This window comes from Crinia signifera, chromosome 4, assembly GCF_055691185.1.
Source record: "Crinia signifera chromosome 4, ASM5569118v1, whole genome shotgun sequence".
In the NCBI taxonomy this organism is placed as follows: domain Eukaryota; kingdom Metazoa; phylum Chordata; class Amphibia; order Anura; family Myobatrachidae; genus Crinia; species Crinia signifera.
Window position 1 is genome coordinate 341,183,949 of NC_139220.1, and position 22,961 is coordinate 341,206,909.

Below are 22,961 nucleotides of genomic sequence, written 5' to 3' on the forward strand. Positions count from 1 at the left end.
TACACTACACTACTGACCCCTCTATACCCTACACTATATTACTGACCCCTCTATACCCTACACTGTACTACTGACCCCTCTATACCCTACACTATATTTCTGACCCCTCTATACCCTACACTATATTACTGACCCCTCTATACCCTACACTATATTACTGACCCCTCTATACCCTACACTATATTACTGACCCCTCTATACCCTACACTACATTACTGACCCCTCTATACCCTACACTATATTACTGACCCCTCTATACCTTACACTATACTACTGACCCCTCTATACCCTACACTGTACTACTGACCCCTCTATACCCTACACTATATTTCTGACCCCTCTATACCCTACAATATATTACTGACCCCTCTATACCATACACTATATTACTGACCCCTCTATACCCTACACTATATTACTGACTCCTCTATAACCTACACTATATTACTGACACCTCTATACCCTACACTACATTACTGACCCCTCTATACCCTACACTACATTACTGACCCCTCTATACCCTACACTACACTACTGACCACTCTATACCATACACTATATTACTGACCCCTCTATACCCTACACTATACTACTGACCCCTCTATACCCTACACTATATTACTGACCCCTCTATACCCTACACTATATTACTGACCTCTCTATACCTTACACTACACTACTGACCCCTCTATACCCTACACTACACTACTGACCCCTCTATACCATACACTATATTACTGACCCCTCTATACCCTACACTACATTACTGACCTCTCTATACCCTACACTATATTACTGACCCCTCTATACCCTACACTATATTACTGACCCCTCTATACCCTACAATACACTACTGACCCCTCTATATCCTACACTATACTACTGACCCCTCTATACCCTACACTATATTACTGACCCCTCTATATCCTACACTATATTACTGACCCCTCTATACCATACACTATACTACTGACCCTCTATACCATACACTATATTACTGACCCCTCTATACCATACACTATATTACTGACCCCTCTATACCATACACTATATTACTGACCCCCTCTATACCATACACTACATTACTGACCCCTCTATACCATACACTATACTACTGACCCCTCTATACCATACACTATATTACTGACCCCTCTATACCCTACACTATATTACTGACCCCTCTATACCATACACTATATTACTGACCCCTCTATACCCTACACTACATCACTGACCCCTCTATACCCTACACTACATTACTGACCCCTCTATACCCTACACTACATTACTGACCCCTCTATACCATACACTACATTACTGACCCCTCTATACCCTGCACTATATTACTGACCCCTCTATACCCTACACTACACTACTGACCCCTCTATACCCAACACTATATTACTGACCCCTCTATACCATACACTACATTACTGACCCCTCTATACCCTACACTATACTACTGACCCCTCTATACCTTACCCTATACTACTGATCCCTCTATACCCTACACTATACTACTGACCCCTCTATACCCTACACTACACTACTGACCCCTCTATACCATACACTATACTACTGACCTCTCTATACCCTACACTATATTACTGACCCCTCTATACCCTACACTATATTACTGACCCCTCTATACCCTACATTATATTACTGACCCCTCTATACCCTACACTATATTACTGACCCCTCTATACCCTACACTATATTACTGACCCCTCTATACCCTACACTATATTACTGACCCTCTATACCCTACACTATACTACTGACCTCTCTATACCCTACACTATACTACTGACCCCTCTATACCCTACACTATACTACTGACCCTCTATACCCTACACTATATTACTGACCCCTCTATACCCTACACTATATTACTGACCCCTCTATACCCTACATTATATTACTGACCCCTCTATACCCTACACTATACTACTGACCCTCTATACCCTACACTATATTACTGACCCCTCTATACCCTACACTATATTACTGACCCTCTATACCCTACACTATACTACTGACCCCTCTATACCTTACCCTATACTACTGATCCCTCTATACCCTACACTATACTACTGACCCTCTATACCCTGCACTATACTACTGACCCTTCTATACCCTACACTATATTACTGACCCCTCTATACCCTACACTACACTACTGACCCCTCTATACCATACACTATACTACTGACCCTCTATACCCTGCACTATACTACTGACCCTTCTATACCCTACACTACACTACTGACCCCTCTATACATTACACTATATTACTGACCCTCTATACCATACACTATACTACTGACCCCTCTATATCTTACACTATACCACTGACCCCTCTATACCCTACACTATATTACTGACCCCTCTATACCCTACACTATACTACTGACCCCTCTATACCCTACACTATACTACTGACCCCTCTATACCATACACTATATTACTGACCCCTCTATACCATACACTACACTACTGACCCCTCTATACCTTACACTATACTACTGACCCCTCTATACCCTACACTATATTACTGACCCCTCTATACCCTACACTACACTACTGACCCCTCTATACCCTACACTATACTACTGACCCCTCTATACCATACACTATACTACTGACCCCTCTATACCCTACACTATATTACTGACCCCTCTATACCCTACACTATACTACTGACCCCTCTATACCCTACACTATACTACTGACCCCTCTATACCCTACACTATACTACTGACCCCTCTATACCCTACACTATACTACTGACCCCTCTATACCCTACACTGTATTACAGACCCCTCTATACCCTACACTATACTACTGACCTCTCTATACCATACACTATATTACTGACCCCTCTATACCCTACACTACATTACTGACCCCTCTATACCCTACACTATATTACTGACCCCTCTATACCCTACACTATACTACTGACCCCTCTATACCCTACACTATATTACTGACCCCTCTATACCCTACACTACACTACTGACCCCTCTATACCCTACACTACATTACTGACCCCTCTATACCCTACACTATATTACTGACCCCTCTATACCTTACACTATACTACTGACCCTCTATACCCTACACTATACTACTGACCCCTCTCTAACCTACACTATATTACTGACCCCTCTATACCCTACACTACACTACTGACCCTCTATACCCTACACTACACTACTGACCCCTCTATACCCTACACTACATTACTGACCCCTCTATACCCTACACTATATTACTGACCCCTCTATACCCTACACTATATTACTGACCCCTCTATACCCTACACTATATTACTGACCCCTCTATACCCTACACTACATTACTGACCCCTCTATACCATACACTATATTACTGACCCCTCTATACCTTACACTATATTACTGACCTCTCTATACCATACACTACTGACCCCTCTATACCCTACACTATATTACTGACCCCTCTATACCATACACTATATTACTGACCCCTCTATACCATACACTACACTACTGACCCCTCTATACCTTACACTATACTACTGACCCCTCTATACCCTACACTACACTACTGACCCCTCTATACCATACACTATACTACTGACCCCTCTATACCCTACACTATATTACTGACGCCTCTATACCCTACACTATACTACTGACCCCTCTATACCCTACACTATACTACTGACCCCTCTATACCATACACTATATTACTGACCCCTCTATACCCTACAATATATCCCAGACCCCTCTATAACCTACACTATACTACTGACCCCTCTATACCCTACACTACTGACCCCTCTATACCCTACACTACTGACCCCTCTATACCCTACACTACACTACTGACCCCTCTATACCCTACACTATATTACTGACCTCTCTATACCCTACACTACATTACTGACCCCTCTATACCCTACAATACACTACTGACCCCTCTATACCCTACAATACACTACTGACCCCTCTATACCCTACAATACACTACTGACCCCTCTATACCCTACAATACACTACTGACCCCTCTATATCCTACACTACACTACTGACCCCTCTATACCCTACACTATATTACTGACCCTCTATACCCTACACTATATTACTGACCCCTCTATACCCTACAATACACTACTGACCCCTCTATACCCTACAATACACTACTGACCCCTCTATACCCTACAATACACTACTGACCCCTCTATACCCTACAATACACTACTGACCCCTCTATATCCTACACTACACTACTGACCCCTCTATACCCTACACTATATTACTGACCCTCTATACCCTACACTATATTACTGACCCCTCTATACCCTACAATACACTACTGACCCCTCTATACCCTACAATACACTACTGACCCCTCTATATCCTACACTACACTACTGACCCCTCTATACCCTACAATACACTACTGACCCCTCTATATCCTACACTACACTACTGACCTCTCTATACCCTACACTATATTACTGACCCTCTATACCCTACACTATATTACTGACCCCTCTATACCCTACAATACACTACTGACCCCTCTATACCCTACAATACACTACTGACCCCTCTATACCCTACACTATATTACTGACCCCTCTATACCCTACACTACATTACTGACCCCTCTATACCCTACAATACACTACTGACCCCTCTATACCATACACTACATTACTGACCCCTCTATACCCTACAATACACTACTGACCCCTCTATACCATACACTACATTACTGACCCCTCTATACCCTACAATACACTACTGACCCCTCTATACCATACACTACATTACTGACCCCTCTATACCCTACAATACAGTACTGACCCCTCTATACCCTACACTATATTACTGACCCCTCTATACCCTACAATACATTACTGACCCCTCTATACCCTACAATACACTACTGACCCCTCTATACCCTACATTACTGACCCCTCTATACCCTACACTACACTACTGACCCCTCTATACCATACACTACACTACTGACCCCTCTATATCCTACACTATACTACTGACCCCTCTATACCATACACTACATTACTGACCCCTCTATACCCTACAATACACTACTGACCTCTCTATACCCTACACTACACTACTGACCCCTCTATACCCTACACTACACTACTGACCCCTCTATACCCTACACTATATTACTGACCTCTCTATACCCTACACTACATTACTGACCCCTCTATACCCTACAATACACTACTGACCCCTCTATACCCTACAATACACTACTGACCCCTCTATACCCTACAATACACTACTGACCCCTCTATACCCTACAATACACTACTGACCCCTCTATATCCTACACTACACTACTGACCCCTCTATACCCTACACTATATTACTGACCCTCTATACCCTACACTATATTACTGACCCCTCTATACCCTACAATACACTACTGACCCCTCTATACCCTACAATACACTACTGACCCCTCTATATCCTACACTACACTACTGACCCCTCTATACCCTACAATACACTACTGACCCCTCTATATCCTACACTACACTACTGACCCCTCTATACCCTACACTATATTACTGACCCTCTATACCCTACACTATATTACTGACCCCTCTATACCCTACAATACACTACTGACCCCTCTATACCCTACAATACACTACTGACCCCTCTATACCCTACACTATATTACTGACCCCTCTATACCCTACACTACATTACTGACCCCTCTATACCCTACAATACACTACTGACCCCTCTATACCATACACTACATTACTGACCCCTCTATACCCTACAATACACTACTGACCCCTCTATACCATACACTACATTACTGACCCCTCTATACCCTACAATACACTACTGACCCCTCTATACCATACACTACATTACTGACCCCTCTATACCCTACAATACAGTACTGACCCCTCTATACCCTACACTATATTACTGACCCCTCTATACCCTACAATACATTACTGACCCCTCTATACCCTACAATACACTACTGACCCCTCTATACCCTACATTACTGACCCCTCTATACCCTACACTACACTACTGACCCCTCTATACCATACACTACACTACTGACCCCTCTATATCCTACACTATACTACTGACCCCTCTATACCATACACTACATTACTGACCCCTCTATACCCTACAATACACTACATTACTGACCCCTCTATACCCTACACTACATTACTGACCCCTCTATACCCAACACTACACTACTGACCCCTCTATACCCTACACTACATTACTGACCCCTCTATACCATACACTGTACTACTGACCCCTCTATACCCTACACTATACTACTGACCCCTCTATACCCTACACTACATTACTGACCCCTCTATACCCTACACTGTACTACTGACCCCTCTATACCCAACACTACACTACTGACCCCTCTATACCCTACACTACATTACTGACCCCTCTATACCATACACTGTACTACTGACCCCTCTATACCCTACACTATACTACTGACCCCTCTATACCATACACTATATTACTGACCCCTCTATACCATACACTATACTACTGACCCTCTATACCCTACACTATATTACTGACCCCTCTATACCCTACACTATATTACTGACCCCTCTATACCCTACACTATATTACTGACCCTCTATACCCTACACTATATTACTGACCCCTCTATACCCTACACTATATTACTGACCCCTCTATACCATACACTACACTACTGACCCCTCTATACCCTACACTATACTACTGACCCCTCTATACCCTACACTACATTACTGACCCCTCTATACCCTACACTATACTACTGACCCCTCTATACCATACACTATATTACTGACCCCTCTATAACCTACACTATATTACTGACCCCTCTATACCTTACACTATATTACTGACCCCTCTATACCCTACACTACACTACTGACCCCTCTATACCCTACACTATACTACTGACCCCTCTATACCCTACACTATATTACTGACCCCTCTATACCCTACACTACACTACTGACCCTCTATACCATACACTATATTACTGACCCCTCTATACCCACCACTATACTACTGACCCCTCTATACCCTACACTATATTACTGACCCCTCTATACCATATACTATATTACTGACCCCTCTATACACTACACTACTGAGCCCTCTATACCCTACACTATACTACTGACCCCTCTATACCCTACACTATACTACTGACCCCTCTATACCATATACTATATTACTGACCCCTCTATACACTACACTACTGAGCCCTCTATACCCTACACTACATTACTGACCCCTCTATACCCTACACTATATTACTGACCCTCTATACCCTACACTATATTACTGACCCTCTATATCATACACTATATTACTGACCCCTCTATACCCTACACTACACTACTGACCCTCTATACCCTACACTACATTACTGACCCCTCTATACCCAACACTATATTACTGACCCTCTATACCCTACACTATATTACTGACCCCTCTATACCCTACACTATACTACTGACCCCTCTATACCCTACACTACATTACTGACCCCTCTATACCCTACACTACACTACTGACCCCTCTATACCATACACTACACTACTGACCCCTCTATACCCTACACTATATTACTGACCCCTCTATACCATACACTGTACTACTGACCCCTCTATACCTTACACTACACTACTGACCCCTCTATACCCTACACTACACTACTGACCCCTCTATACCCTACACTATACTACTGACCCCTCTATACCCTACACTACACTACTGACCCCTCTATACCCTACACTATATTACTGACCCCTCTATACCCTACACTATATTACTGACCCCTCTATACCCTACACTATATTACTGACCCCTCTATACCTTACACTATATTACTGACCCCTCTATACCATACACTATATTACTGACCCCTCTATACCCTACACTACATCACTGACCCCTCTATACCCTACACTACATCACTGACCCCTCTATACCCTACACTATACTACTGACCCCTCTATACCCTACACTACACTACTGACCCCTCTATACCCTACACTATATTACTGACCCCTCTATACCCTACACTATATTACTGACCCCTCTATACCCTACACTATATTACTGACCCCTCTATACCTTACACTATATTACTGACCCCTCTATACCATACACTATATTACTGACCCCTCTATACCCTACACTACACTACTGACCCCTCTATACCCTACACTATATTACTGACCCCTCTATACCCTACACTACATTACTGACCCCTCTATACCCTACACTATATTACTGACCCCTCTATACCCTACACTATATTACTGACCCCTCTATACCATACACTACACTACTGACCCCTCTATACCCTACACTGTATTACTGACCCCTCTATACCCTACACTACACTACTGACCCCTCTATACCCTACACTATATTACTGACCCCTCTATACCCTACACTACATTACTGACCCCTCTATACCCTACACTATATTACTGAGAAATTACACTACACTACATTAAAGAAAGTAGGAGAGAGAGAGAATACAGCAGAGAGTGTGGAGGAGAGTGCAGAGAGAGAGAGAGAGAGAAAGAAAGGAGGAGAGTGCAGAGAGACAGGGAAAGGAGGACAGAACAGAACAGAGAGAGAGGAGGAGAGTGCAGAGAGACAGGGAAAGAGAGTGGGGGGAGAGGGAGAGGAGAGGGTTGATACAGGTATGTGTGTCCCCCACCCACGCTTGTTGTGCTGAACCCTCCCCTTCTTTACTACAATTGTACCTAAGGCAGAAGGGTTTCTGATGGCTAGTGCCAGGAAACAATGGGTCCCATGGAGGCAGCAGTGGCTGTGGTCCCATGGCGGAGGTTGCAGCAGGGTACTGGCCGGACACTCAGCAGCGGGTCACAGTCCGCTCCTCCTGTCTTCTGTTTCTCACGCCGGGGCAGTCAATAGATGATGATCATGACATTAAGCCCCAGCAGGTGGCAGCAGCATTAAGAGGAGGTGTTTAAAAGTGACAGAAATGAAAGGTGGGGCACGTGCCTGGGTGCCCCCTCCAAAATGCACGTGGCTCTAGTGCTGCAGGCACTCCGATGGAGCAGGTCAGTGATTGCCAGCTCCCTTTGGCACACTAACACAGCGCCAGGCTCCTTTCAGCAGCGGGGACCCACTGACCGGGACTTCAGGACGCACTCTTCCTCTAGGGACAGTGGCTGCAGGGGACAAGACAGCCTGTTGCCGGTTGCCATGGAGATGGTTGCCTAGAGCACCTCTCTAACAAGGTCGCCTCTCTGCATAGGCTGCCGCCCTAGGCATTTGCCTAGTATGCCTATGACTAGGGCCGGCTCTGTTGGCAGAATGCCTAGATCAGGGTTTTGCAACCACTCTGCCGTGTTACACTAGCGTGCCCTCAGCTGTTCTCCGGTGTGCCCCAGATCTAGAGATGCCCAGACCAGTCTACAGCCACCACCAGTTCAACTGGTATTTACTGGTCTCTTCTTTTCATGTAAAGGGCCAATGTATTTTATTTTGCTACCAGTGTGTTTGTTTTTTATATGGGGCCAATAGGTTTGTGTTTTTCCAGTGGGGGCCAATGTGGTTTGCCCTGTGGGGATCTCATGGTGTCTGGGCAATTGTAAAATCATATTTCGTGTGCCGCAAGGTAAAAAATGTTGAAAATCACTGGCCTAGATGCATGCAGCTTATGTAACTGAGCCAACAGCAGCGGGATTGCCAGTGCGGGGAGCAGAGACAGTGGAGGCAGCCATGGGCAGTAACACAAATGGCCACCTCCTATGAGAAGGGATGCTGTGCATGCCCTCCTACTCCAATGTGCCTTTGCGGAGTCCTACAGAATAAGATTGCATTGACGGACTCCATGCAGCCAGCTCAGGCTTCAGTATCTGCATAGTCCAGGCCGCGGGAATGCTGCGCACGGGGTGTAGGTGGGCAGGGATTGAGTTGTAATATGTGTAAGTGGCAATTCTATATGGCATTGTGTGTATAAGGACATTATTAATGTGTGGCATAATGTGTAAGGGGTATAACTGTGTTGCATTAAGTGCGTAAGAGTATGTGGCATACTGGGTATAAAGGACACTACTGTGTGGTGCAGTGTGAATAAGGAACAATTTGGTGTGGTGTAATGTGAATAAGCTGCAATGAGTTGGGGCAGAAATAGCAACGGCGCTCAGGGCCTCCAACTAAAATATTTCCAAAGGCATCAAATTAACAAGGGCGGTCTCTGCCAGCAACTTAGGATAATTGCAATAATGACAAAGCATGAACTCAACTAAATATGAATATGCAACGAGACTAGCTACACTAGGATATACACTTTTTAGAAAGGATAGAATGGGAGGATGTATAGGTCACTGGTACGGCCTCATCTATATACTGTGCCTAGTCCTGTATAGGTCACTGGTACGGCCTCATCTATATACTGTGCCCGGTTCTGTATAGGTCACTGGTGCGGCCTCATCTAGATACTGTGCCCAGTTCTGTATAGGTCACTGGTGCGGCCTCATCTAGATACTGTGCCTAGTCCTGTATAGGTCACTGGTACGGCCTCATCTAGATACTGTGCCCAGTTCTGTATAGGTCACTGGTGCAGCCTCATCTAGATACTGTGCCCAGTTCTGTATAGGTCACTGGTGCGGCCTCATCTATATACTGTGCCCGGTTCTGTATATGTTCCCACCTTTTTATTTGGCAGTATAAATGACCTGGAATACAGCTTTATATATTGCTTAGGTGGGCTCAGGGGGGTAACCTTATTAGCCCTTATTGTATATAATACTATATAGCTGTACATGTGTACTGTGGAACTGGCCTACATTGATGAGAACTGGGCATTGACTGAGGCTGTGAGTATTGGTGTGGTATCAAGCTCCTCTATTCACAAATACCATGTGCCCTAGCTGGACCCCCAGCACTTCTCACAACTAAGTCTATGGTAGGTTACTGTTGTGCTCTAGCACTAGGACCTAGGGTCTTCCCACTGACTTTTGTATAAACGAAAAAGCCTTTATGCCCTTGGTTGCTTTCTCGGATCATGAATCTCAGTGACAATCCCTCCATAGAAGGTGACATAGAGGTCTTCTCACTTACTGACATAGAGGACTTCTCCTCACTTACTGACACAGAGGACTTCTCCTCACTTACTGACATGGAGGTCTTGTCACTTACTGACATAGAGGACTTCTCCTCACTTACTGACATAGAGGACTTCTCCTCACTTACTGACATAGAGGACTTCTCCTCACTTACTGACATAGAGGACTTCTCCTCACTTACTGACATAGAGGACTTCTCCTCACTTACTGACATAGAAGTCTTCTCACTCTCTCCAGGAAGTATCAGACGAGGATGCCATCCATCAAAGTGAAGGAGACACCTCAGAGGTTGTGATTGAAGGTTACCTCTTCAAGCGGGCCAGTAACACATTCAAGACCTGGAGCCGGTGAGTAAGAAGCTGAAAGATTGAGGAAAGGCAGAGATTCGGAGAAAGGGTGGAGGGGGGTCCATGGAGAACTGAAGAGAGGACTGAGAAGACAAATCAGTGTATCAGGGAAGGGAGAGAAAGTCTATAGTTGGGGAAATATAAATCTTCTTATTTGGATCAGGGTGAGCTTTTGGGTTGATGGGTGCAGGGTGCAGAGCAAGGTGTGGGTGGTAGGAGACTAGAGACAGAGGTATTTCTGGGTCCTACAGTAGTGATATCTCGTACTTCTCTCCATTCTTGCAGTCGCTGGTTTTCTATTCAGAATAATCAACTGGTCTATCAGAAGAAACTGGTGAGTACCAAGATATTTACCCCAGTAACTGGTTTCCAGAAATGCCCCAATAATAGCTGTAAACAGCTACGACCAAGAACGTTGGGGCATCGAATAACCTGCTCCCAAATGTAGGCTTATGGCCCACTGGAAGGTGATGGGACTGCACCTACAGCTGTCAGGTAGTAACATTATATTATTACAGTACACCATACATACATATACAATATTATCATACCACACACCACAGACGTGTACCAGTTACACCGTACATTATATTATTACAGTATACCATACATATATTATCATACCACACATCACAGACGTGTACCAGTTACACCGCACATTATATTACAGTATACCATACATATACTATCATACCACACATCACAGACGTGTACCAGTTACACCGTACATTATATTATTACAGTACACCATACATACATATACAATATTATCATACCACACATCACAGACGTGTACCAGTTACACCGTACATTATATTACAGTATACCATACATATACTATCATACCACACATCACAGACGTGTACCAGTTACACCGTACATTATATTACAGTATACCATACATATACTATCATACCACACATCACAGACATGTACCAGTTACACCGTACATTATATTATTACAGTATACCATACATCTACTATCATACCACACATCACAGACGTGTACCAGTTACACTGTACATTATATTATTACAGTATACCATACATATACTATCATACCACACATCACAGACATGTACCAGTTACACCGTACATTATATTATTACAGTATACCATACATATACTATCATACCACACATCACAGACGTGTACCAGTTACACCGTACATTATATTACAGTATACCATACATATACTATCATATCACACACCACAGACGTGTACCAGTTACACCGTACATTATATTATTACAGTATACCATACATCTACTATCATACCACACATCACAGACGTGTACCAGTTACACTGTACATTATATTATTACAGTATACCATACATATATTATCATACCACACATCACAAACGTGTACCAGTTACACCGTACATTATATTATTACAGTATTCCATACATATACAATATTATCATACCACACATCACAGACGTGTACCAGTTACACCGTACATTATATTATTACAGTATACCATACATATATTATTATATCACACATCACAGACGTGTACCAGATACACTGAACATTATATTATTACAGTATACCATACATACATATACAATATTATCATACCACACATCACAGACGTGTACCAGTTACACCGTACATTATATTATTACAGTATACCATACATATATTATCATACCACACATCACAGACGTGTACCAGTTACACCGCACATTATATTATTACAGTATACCATACATATATTATCATACCACACATCACAGACGTGTACCAGTTACACCGTACATTATATTATTACAGTATACCATACATATACTATCATATCACATATCACAGACGTGTACCAGTTGCACCATACATTATATTATTACAGTATACCATACATATACTATCATACCACACATCACAGACGTGTACCAGTTACACCGTGCATTATATTATTACAGTATACCATACATATACTATCAAATCACACATCAAAGACGTGTACCAGATACACTGAACATTATATTATTACAGTATACCATACATATATTATCATACCACACATCACAGACGTGTACCAGTTACACCGCACATTATATTATTACAGTATTCCATACATATACTATCATACCACACATCACAGACGTGTACCAGTTACACCGCACATTATATTATTACAGTATTCCATACATATACTATCATACCACACATCACAGACATGTACCAGTTACACTGTACATTATATTATTACAGTATACCATACATATACTATCAAATCACACATCAAAGACGTGTACCAGATACACTGAACATTATATTATTACAGTATACCATACATATATTATCATACCACACATCACAGACGTGTACCAGTTACACCGCACATTATATTATTACAGTATTCCATACATATACTATCATACCACACATCACAGACATGTACCAGTTACACCTTACATTATATTATTACATTATACCATACATATACAGTATTATCATACCACACATCACAGACGTGTACCAGTTACACCGTACATTATATTATTACAGTATACCATACATATATTATCATACCACACATCACAGACGTGTACCAGTTACACCGTACATTATATTATTACAGTATACCATACATATACTATCATACCACACATCACAGACGTGTACCAGTTACACCGTGCATTATATTATTAGAGTATACCATACATATATTATCATACCACACATCACAGACATGTACCAGTTACACCGTACATTATATTATTACATTTTCTCCTTCGGGAGACATCAGGGGCCACAGCTTTACTTTGGTAATAGGAGTGGGAGTGAGCTCCAGCACCCTAGAGGATAACTTTAACTGCCTCCCAGGCAGTCAGGCTCCTCCCCTCCTATACCCCGCCTCCAGGCCACGGACCTCAGTTTTTCTAGGGTGCTGGCAGGAGCCAGATGCACCCAAAAGAGGGGCTGCTATTTAGCAGCCATAACTTTAATTTTTTTTTTTTTTTTTTGCACTGTAAGTGTCAGAGCAGCAGCGCTGGGGGTCTGAATAGACCCCTGCACTGCTGGCTCCAACACCCGGGTCCGGCGCTGCATCGCCACCCGCGGGTGGGGACCTGCAGCGGCCCCCGGGCACTGGGGAGCCTACAGCCACAGCCGGACGCCGGGGACCACAGGCGCCCGCTTCAGAGAACCGGGACGGCACTGTGGGTAAGACACGCTCCCCGCCGGGAGCGTGTGCGATAGCGCAGCGAGGCGCATAGAGATGGCTGCTACAGCCGGCGAGGGGTGACCGCCGGCTGTGCTAGCAAGCGGTCGGCCGGCTCGCCGCCCGTCCCGCTGGACCACCAGGGAAACTAGTTTGTGGGCAGCAGCGCTGGTATGCGGGGCCGCCCGGCGCGCGCCGGATCCCCGCCATTTTACCAGCGCTGCATGTGGACACCTTCCCTATGGCCATTTGTTAGCAGGGGGAGGAGGCTCCCCCCACATCAGCCCCTCCCCCGGGGACAGTAGGCAGGGAACTGTGCTTGGCGCACAGAGAGTTCCCGCCACTGACATCCCTTCCTGTCTGCCTGGCTGCACGTGAGGAGGGACACGGAGAAGCTCCAGTGCCACCCGGGGTTCCACTCTTTCACTGCCAGGAGGCTTGGGCAAGTCCCCCCTGTACCTCTCCTGCGGGACACAGGTCACAGTTATTTAGTGCTCCAGTCAGCCATAGCTGCTGCAAGAGCCTAGTGCCATTGACTTTCTATTTGCATTGTATGCCTCTGTATGCTTGCTGTATATGTGTGCTTATTAACCCAATAGCTGCTGCAGTAGTGTATTTGGTGTCTTTTTGTACTCAGCCCTCCTGTACTTACAGTAGTTATGCCAAAGAGCAAGTCCAAAAAGGGGGACGCCCCAGCATTGCTGTCATGCACAGCCTGTAATGCGGGCCTATCTCCCCTGGACTATGTACAGGACGGCGTATGCGCAGGCTGCTACAATGCGCAGGCGCTGCCCACGCCTCCGGCCCCCTCTCAGGAGCCTGCTTGGGCCTCATCCCTTGTGCAGATGATGGCGCAGCTAGTTGATAAAGTCTCGGCTGCGCTGCCCCAGCGGTCCATGCCGTCCTCATCGGCAGCGAGTGCAGCCCCCCCAACATTGGATGCCCAGGGGGAGGGTCCACTGCCCGCAGATACACGCAGGCTTTTAGTTAGAAGACCGTCGCCACTCCGCCCCCTCCTCGGGCAGGATACTGACGATGAGGAGGAGGAGCAAGACGATGTCGATGATGATGATGACTATGTGGAGGAGGCAGTCGATGACGCCATTGACGTCGCCGCTGACATAGGGGATGCCTGTGTTGGAGAGGACCCCCCGTCTCGCCTTGATGTACCAGGCCTGATTACAGCGGTTAAGAAGGTCCTGCTAGTAGACGACCAGGCTGACCCGCCTGCGGAGTCGGGCCCTATCTTTAAGCGCCCTAAACGCTCCTTCAGTCGCTTTCCCAAGTCCGATAACCTGGACTCGGTCATTAAGGAAGCTTGGGAGGTCCCTAATAGGAAGTTTATCATTCACAAACGTTTCTCCTTCCTCTATCCTCTCCCCCAGGAGGACAGGATCCCCTGGGAGACAGCCCCCAGGGTAGACGCTCATGTGGCAAAACTGGTTAAAGCCTCCTTGTTGCCCATACCTACAGCGTCTCTTAAGGATACGGCGGATAGGAAGTTGGAAAACTTCCTGAAGCTGATATACACCACGGCAGGGGCAGCGGGCAGGCCGGCCCTGGCGTCAGCCTGGGTGGCTATGGCTCTAACTAAATGGACCGCTGCCCTCAAAACAGGGGTGTCTGAGGGGGCCCCAGCAGATACCCTTCTGCCGACTATAGAATTGATACATCAGGCTGCCCTCTACTTAGGCGAAGCGGCGCTTGATTCCGCTACTCTCTCTTCCAGGGTGTCCGCTTCAGCAGTGGCTGCTCGCAGATCACTTTGGTTGCGCTCCTGGAAGGCGGACACGGATTCGAAGAGGGCCTTGGAAGCCCTTCCATTCGATGGTTCCCTCTTGTTTGGTCCTGAGCTGGACAGGATGGTGGCTACGGTGGCAGCATCAAAGACTGCCTTCCTACCATCCACCCCGACTACACGGCCCCGGCCGGCCTTTCAGTCCTTTCGGTTTCAGGGCCGTGGTAGAGGACAGTCCTTCTCCTCCAGATCTTCCCAGGGAGGCAGATCCTCCCGTGCTAGGGGCAGACGTCCCTGGGCCACAAGACGCCCTGACCCTAAGCCGGCGGACAAGCCCGCTGCATGACGGGGGGGGCCCCCACCAGGAGGACCCCAGGGTGGGCGGTCGCCTGGCGGAGTTTTCCCCCATCTGGTTGGAATCCACCACAGACGCGTGGGTTCAGGAGGTGGTCTCTCGGGGCTACTCATTAACTTTTTGGCATCGCCCACCAACATCGTTCTTTTCCACGAGTCTTCCATCAGACCCGGAAAAGCGCAAAGCGCTAGAACTGGCAGTCCAACGTTTGCTTCAAACAGGGGTCATCATACCCGTCCCCTTGTCCCAAAGGGGTTCGGGGTTTTACGCCAGCCTCTTCTTGGTCAGGAAACCAAACGGTTCCTACAGGCCCATTCTCAACCTGAAGAAGTTAAACAAGTTTGTACGGGTCCCAAAATTCAGGATGGAGACTCTGCGCTCCATTGTCCTGGCCCTTCAGCCAGGAGACTTCATGGCATCCCTGGATATTCAGGATGCGTACTTACACATCCCCATTCGCCCAGAACACCAGCGGTTCCTGCGCTTTGCCATCCTGGACCAACATTTCCAGTTCCGAGCCCTACCATTCGGTCTATCTACTGCTCCCCGGGTGTTCACAAAGGTGATGGCAGTAATGGGCAGCAGTCTGCGCAACCAGGGGATCCGGATACTCCCATATCTGGACGACCTGTTGATTCTTGCTCCGTCTGCAGAACTCCTCCAGGACCACCTGAGGGTGGTAATACAGCTTCTGGAGCGACACGGCTGGATCATCAATTGGGTCAAGTCCTCATTGATTCCGGCACAGTCGATGGTTCACCTAGGGGCCAGGTTGGACACCATCCATCAGAGGATCTACCTGCCGGAGGACCGTCGTCTGATTCTACAGTCCAGAGTCCGTCGGCTCCTCCATCCTCGACGGGTGTCCATACATGCCTGCATGAAGGTACTGGGTTCCATGGTGTCGACTTTCGACATGGCAGAATATGCCCAGTTCCATTCCCGCCCCCTTCAGAAGGAGATCCTCTCCAAGTGGTCGGGATCCTACCTCTCTCTCCGATCTCAGGTGATAACCTTATCACCGACAACCCGTCTCTCTCTTTCGTGGTGGCTCCTAGACCAGAACCTCTCGTTGGGACGCCCATTCTGGATCCATCAGTGGACCCTTCTCACTACGGACGCCAGTCTCCGCGGGTGGGGAGCGGTCACTTGCCAGAGGTCTTTCCAGGGCCTTTGGTCTGCATCGGAGGCCAAGCTCCAAATCAATGTCCTCGAACTGAGGGCGGTCTTCCGAGCCCTTTGCCTGGCAGAACCCTGGCTGAGGGGTCGTCCGGTGCAGGTCCAGTCGGACAATTCCACCACAGTGGCTTATATCAACCACCAGGGGGGCACCCGAAGCAGGGCGGCAATGATGGAAACATCCCGCATCTTTCAGTGGGCGGAAAAGAAGATTCCAGCTCTATCGGCGGTCTTTATTCCGGGAGTCCAGAATTGGGAAGCGGACTACCTAAGCCGTCAAACACTGAATGCCGGCGAATGGTCCCTCCATCAGGAGGTTTTCCAGATGCTGGTACATCGGTGGGGCTTACCCGAGGTGGACTTGATGGCCTCTCAACACAACCACAAGGTTCCCTCTTACGGAGCCAGGGCCCGCGACCCGGCCGCCATCTTGGTGGATGCTCTGTCCGCTCCGTGGCCGTTCAGGCTGATGTATGCCTTCCCGCCATTCTCCCTCCTCTTGCGACTGATTCGCAAGCTGAAGGCGGAGGGAGGCACATTGATCCTCGTGGCCCCGTATTGGCCCAGACGAGTCTGGTTCTCAGACCTCCAGGCTCTGTCGGTGGCCCCCCCGATCCGCTTGCCTCTGCGTCGGGACCTTCTCTCTCAGGGTCCGTGTCTGCATCCAGACCTGAGGCGTCTGGCTTTGACGGGGTGGCTGTTGAGACCTCCCTCTTGAGATCTAGGGGGTTTAATGCTCGAGTAATTTCCACTATGCTTAGAGCAAGAAAGGCTTCCTCTGCGAGAGCTTATCATCGGGTTTGGAGGGCTTACTTCGTTTGGTGTAGGACTCGCCACTTCAATCCTAAGTCTTACCGCTTGGCTCGGATTCTATCCTTCTTGCAGAAGGGCCTGGAGGCTGGATTGCGCTTATCTACCTTGAAGGTTCAAGTCTCGGCTTTGTCCATCTTGTTTCGCCGACGATTAGCACTGTTGCGGGATGTCCGCACATTCATGCAGGGGGTTCTGCGTATCCAGCCTCCCTTTGTCCCCCCGGTTGCTCCGTGGGACCTTTCCCTTGTGCTATCTGCACTCCAGAAACCACCGTTTGAGCCTTTGCGGTCAGTGGACCTGTGTTGGCTTACCTGGAAAACGGTTTTCTTGTTGGCAATAGCATCAGCTCGGAGGGTGTCCGATCTGTCTGCCCTGTCTTGTAAGTCCCCCTTCCTGGTCTTACACAATGACCGGGCGGTTCTTCGTACTGTCCCTTCTCACTTACCAAAAGTGGTGTCCAGTTTCCACGTTAACCAGGAAATCGTGGTTCCGGCCTTTCAAGGGCCAGATGCATCTTTGGATCAATCATCCTTGGATGTTGTACGGGCGCTGCGCATCTATGTGCGCCGCTCCCGGTCCTTTCGCAAGACGGACTCCCTCTTTGTGCTGTATGGCTTTCAAAAGAGGGGATGGCCGGCCACTAAACAGACTATTGCCCGCTGGCTTCGTTCTGTCATCCGGCAGGCATACCTGGGTGCCTCTCTCCCGGTTCCGGCTGGTATCCGGGCACATTCCACTAGGTCTGTGGGAGCGTCTTGGGCTGTTCGGGGCGGTGCTACAGCTGAGCAAGTTTGCAGAGCTGCGACATGGTCGTCAGCTGCTACTTTTGTGCGTTTTTACGCTTTTGATACTTTTGCCTCCCAGGACTCTGCCTTCGGGCAGAGCGTGTTGGCTGCGGCGCAGGCGCGTCCCCACCCATAGGTGGCTGCTTTAGGACGTCCCAAAGTAAAGCTGTGGCCCCTGATGTCTCCCGAAGGAGAAAATGAGATTTATGTCTTACCTGGTAAATCTCTTTCTTCGAGGACATCAGGGGCCACAGGGATCCCTCCCTGCCGCGCCTGCTTCAGTTACGTTACAAGTTACGTTTCACTGGTTATATATATATTACTCCTCTGTTGAGGGTACTAACATGTTTCAGAATGTGTCTCTGTGTGGTGCTTCTCTTCCTTCTCTCCTGTCTCCTGCCATGGCTTGTTAAAAAACTGAGGTCCGTGGCCTGGAGGCGGGGTATAGGAGGGGAGGAGCCTGACTGCCTGGGAGGCAGTTAAAGTTATCCTCTAGGGTGCTGGAGCTCACTCCCACTCCTATTACCAAAGTAAAGCTGTGGCCCCTGATGTCCTCGAAGAAAGAGATTTACCAGGTAAGACATAAATCTCATTATACCATACATATACAGTATTCTCATACCACACATCACAGACGTGTACCAGTTACACCGTACATTATATTATTACAGTATACCATACATATATTATCATACCACACATCACAGACGTGTACCAGTTACACCGCACATTATATTATTACAGTATACCATACATATATTATCATACCACACATCACAGACGTGTACCAGATACACCGCACATTATATTATTACAGTATACCATACATATATTATTATACCACACATCACAGACGTGTACCAGTTACACCGTACATTATATTATTACAGTATACCATACATATACTATCATACCACACATCACAGACATGTACCAGTTACACCGTACATTATATTATTACAGTATTCCATACATATATTATATCACACATAACAGACGTGTACCAGATACACCGAACATTATATTATTACAGTATACCATACATATATTATCATACCACACATCACAGAGGTGTACCAGTTACACCATACATTATATTATTACAGTATACCATACATCTACTATCATACCACACATCACAGACGTGTACCAGTTACACCGTGCATTATATTATTAGAGTATACCATACATATACTATCATACCACACATCACAGACGTGTACCAGTTACACTGTACATTATATTATTACAGTATACCATACATATATTATCATACCACACATCACAGACATGTACCAGTTACACCGTACATTATATTATTACATTATACCATACATATACAGTATTATCATACCACACATCACAGACGTGTACCAGATACACCATACATTATATTATTACAGTAAACCATACATATATTATCATACCACACATCACAGACGTGTACCAGATACACCATACATTATATTATTACAGTATACCATACATATACTATCATACCACACATCACAGACGTGTACCAGTTACATCGCACATTATATTATTACAATATACCATACATATATTATCATACCACACATCAGACGTGTACCAGTTACACCGTACATTATATTATTACAGTATACCATACATATATTATATCACACATAACAGACGTGTACCAGATAAACCGAACATTATATTACAGTATACCATACATATATTATCATACCACACATCACAGACGTGTACCAGATACACCGAACATTATATTATTACAGTATACCATACATATACTATCATGTCACACGTCAGACGTGTACCAGTTACACCGAACATTATATTATTACAGTATACCATACATATATTATCATTCCACACATCACAGACGTGTACCAGTTACACCGTACATTATATTATTACAGTATACCATACATATATTATCATACCACACAACACAGACGTGTACCAGTTACACCGTACATTATATTATTACAGTATTCCATACATATACTATCATACCACACATCACAGACGTGTACCAGATACACCGAACATTATATTATTACAGTATACCATACATATATTATCATACCACACATCACAGACGTGTACCAGTTACACCGTACATTATATTATTACAGTATACCATACATATATTATATCACACATAACAGACGTGTACCAGATACACCGAACATTATATTACAGTATCCTATACATATATTATCATATCACACATCACAGACGTGTACCAGATGCACTGAACATTATATTACAGTATACCATACATATATTATCACTAGGTGATTCATCGCGCCCTACGGGCGCTCTTCACACCGGCGTAAGGGGCTGCGCCCCCTTAATTTGTGAACATTTGTATTGTGAGAAATATGGTTAGAATTGTATGAAAGATGGCCTGTATTGCAACTTGAGTTATAGGTGAAATGTGTTAAATAGAGAGCATATGATGTGGAAGGGGGTGTGTATTGTTTTGTTTAATTAAAAAGCAGTTACAGAGTAAGATGTACATTGATAGTGTGGAGGGTACCATGACATTTGTGTGAGTGTGTGTGTGTGTGTGGGGGGGGGGGGTGCGTGTTGTTTAGGTGTGTGTGTGTGTGTGTGTGTGTGCAATAGTATAGTAGGGTGTTTTTGAGTCAACAGCTCCCCACTGGCGGAGGTCACGACACAGGAAAACAGGAGGCTGGGTAGTGATAGGGGTGTGTGGGCATAAGGGGGACTAAAGAGGAGGGTGGGGGACACTGTGCAGCTTCTGCCAGTGGGTGAGGGTCCAGCGTGGCAGCACAGGACGGTGGCCCTGAGTCAGTGTCTCCTCCTACTGGGTGGGAGTTACGGTGCATGAGAGGAGGAGGCTGGGTGGTAAAGCATGATAGGGGAATGTGGGCAACACAGGGTGAGCGGGTCCCCACTGGCGGAAGTTACGGGGCAGGAGAACAGGAGGCAGGGCAGTGATAGAGGTGTGTGGGCATGAGGGGTAGTAAAGGTTTTTGCCTGTTGCAGAGTAGGGATGGGCATTGGTGCAGACGCCATCGATGGTTGGCATTGATGGCGATTTTGCACCCTGCCATCGATAATAGTAAAATATTACTTGGATAACCATCGATTGTTGTAGCTATCGATGGTCATCCATTATTATTATTATTATTATTATAATTTTATTTATAAGGCGCCACAAGTGTTTCGCAGCGCCGTGATTATATGTGACTGAATAGGCCGTGGGACAATCAGAACTCGGTGGCGGAACTGTCGGGTGTGTGTGTGTGGGGGGGGGGGGGGGGCGGAGCTATGCTCCGTGTCGTGGCACCATACAAAAATTTGAAACTTGATCGGTTCTCCTTTGCCATCGATGTAGGGAAGCCATCTGGTCCTCCCACATCGATGGCAAAAGTATTCAACATCGGCCATAAACCA

At 46.0% G+C, this 22,961-nt stretch overlaps 1 protein-coding gene across 1 annotated transcript in view; it reads left to right on the plus strand.

The window, feature by feature from the left end:
• The window catches only part of ACAP1 (ArfGAP with coiled-coil, ankyrin repeat and PH domains 1), a 273,447-nt gene that overhangs the window by 114,621 nt on the left and 135,865 nt on the right, over nt 1-22,961 (plus strand). Inside the window, exons 10-11 of the mRNA XM_083185916.1 lie at nt 11,399-11,508; nt 11,794-11,842. Of these exons, the coding sequence (XP_083042042.1) occupies nt 11,399-11,508; nt 11,794-11,842 (159 nt within the window). The remainder of the gene's footprint in view (nt 1-11,398; nt 11,509-11,793; nt 11,843-22,961) is intronic.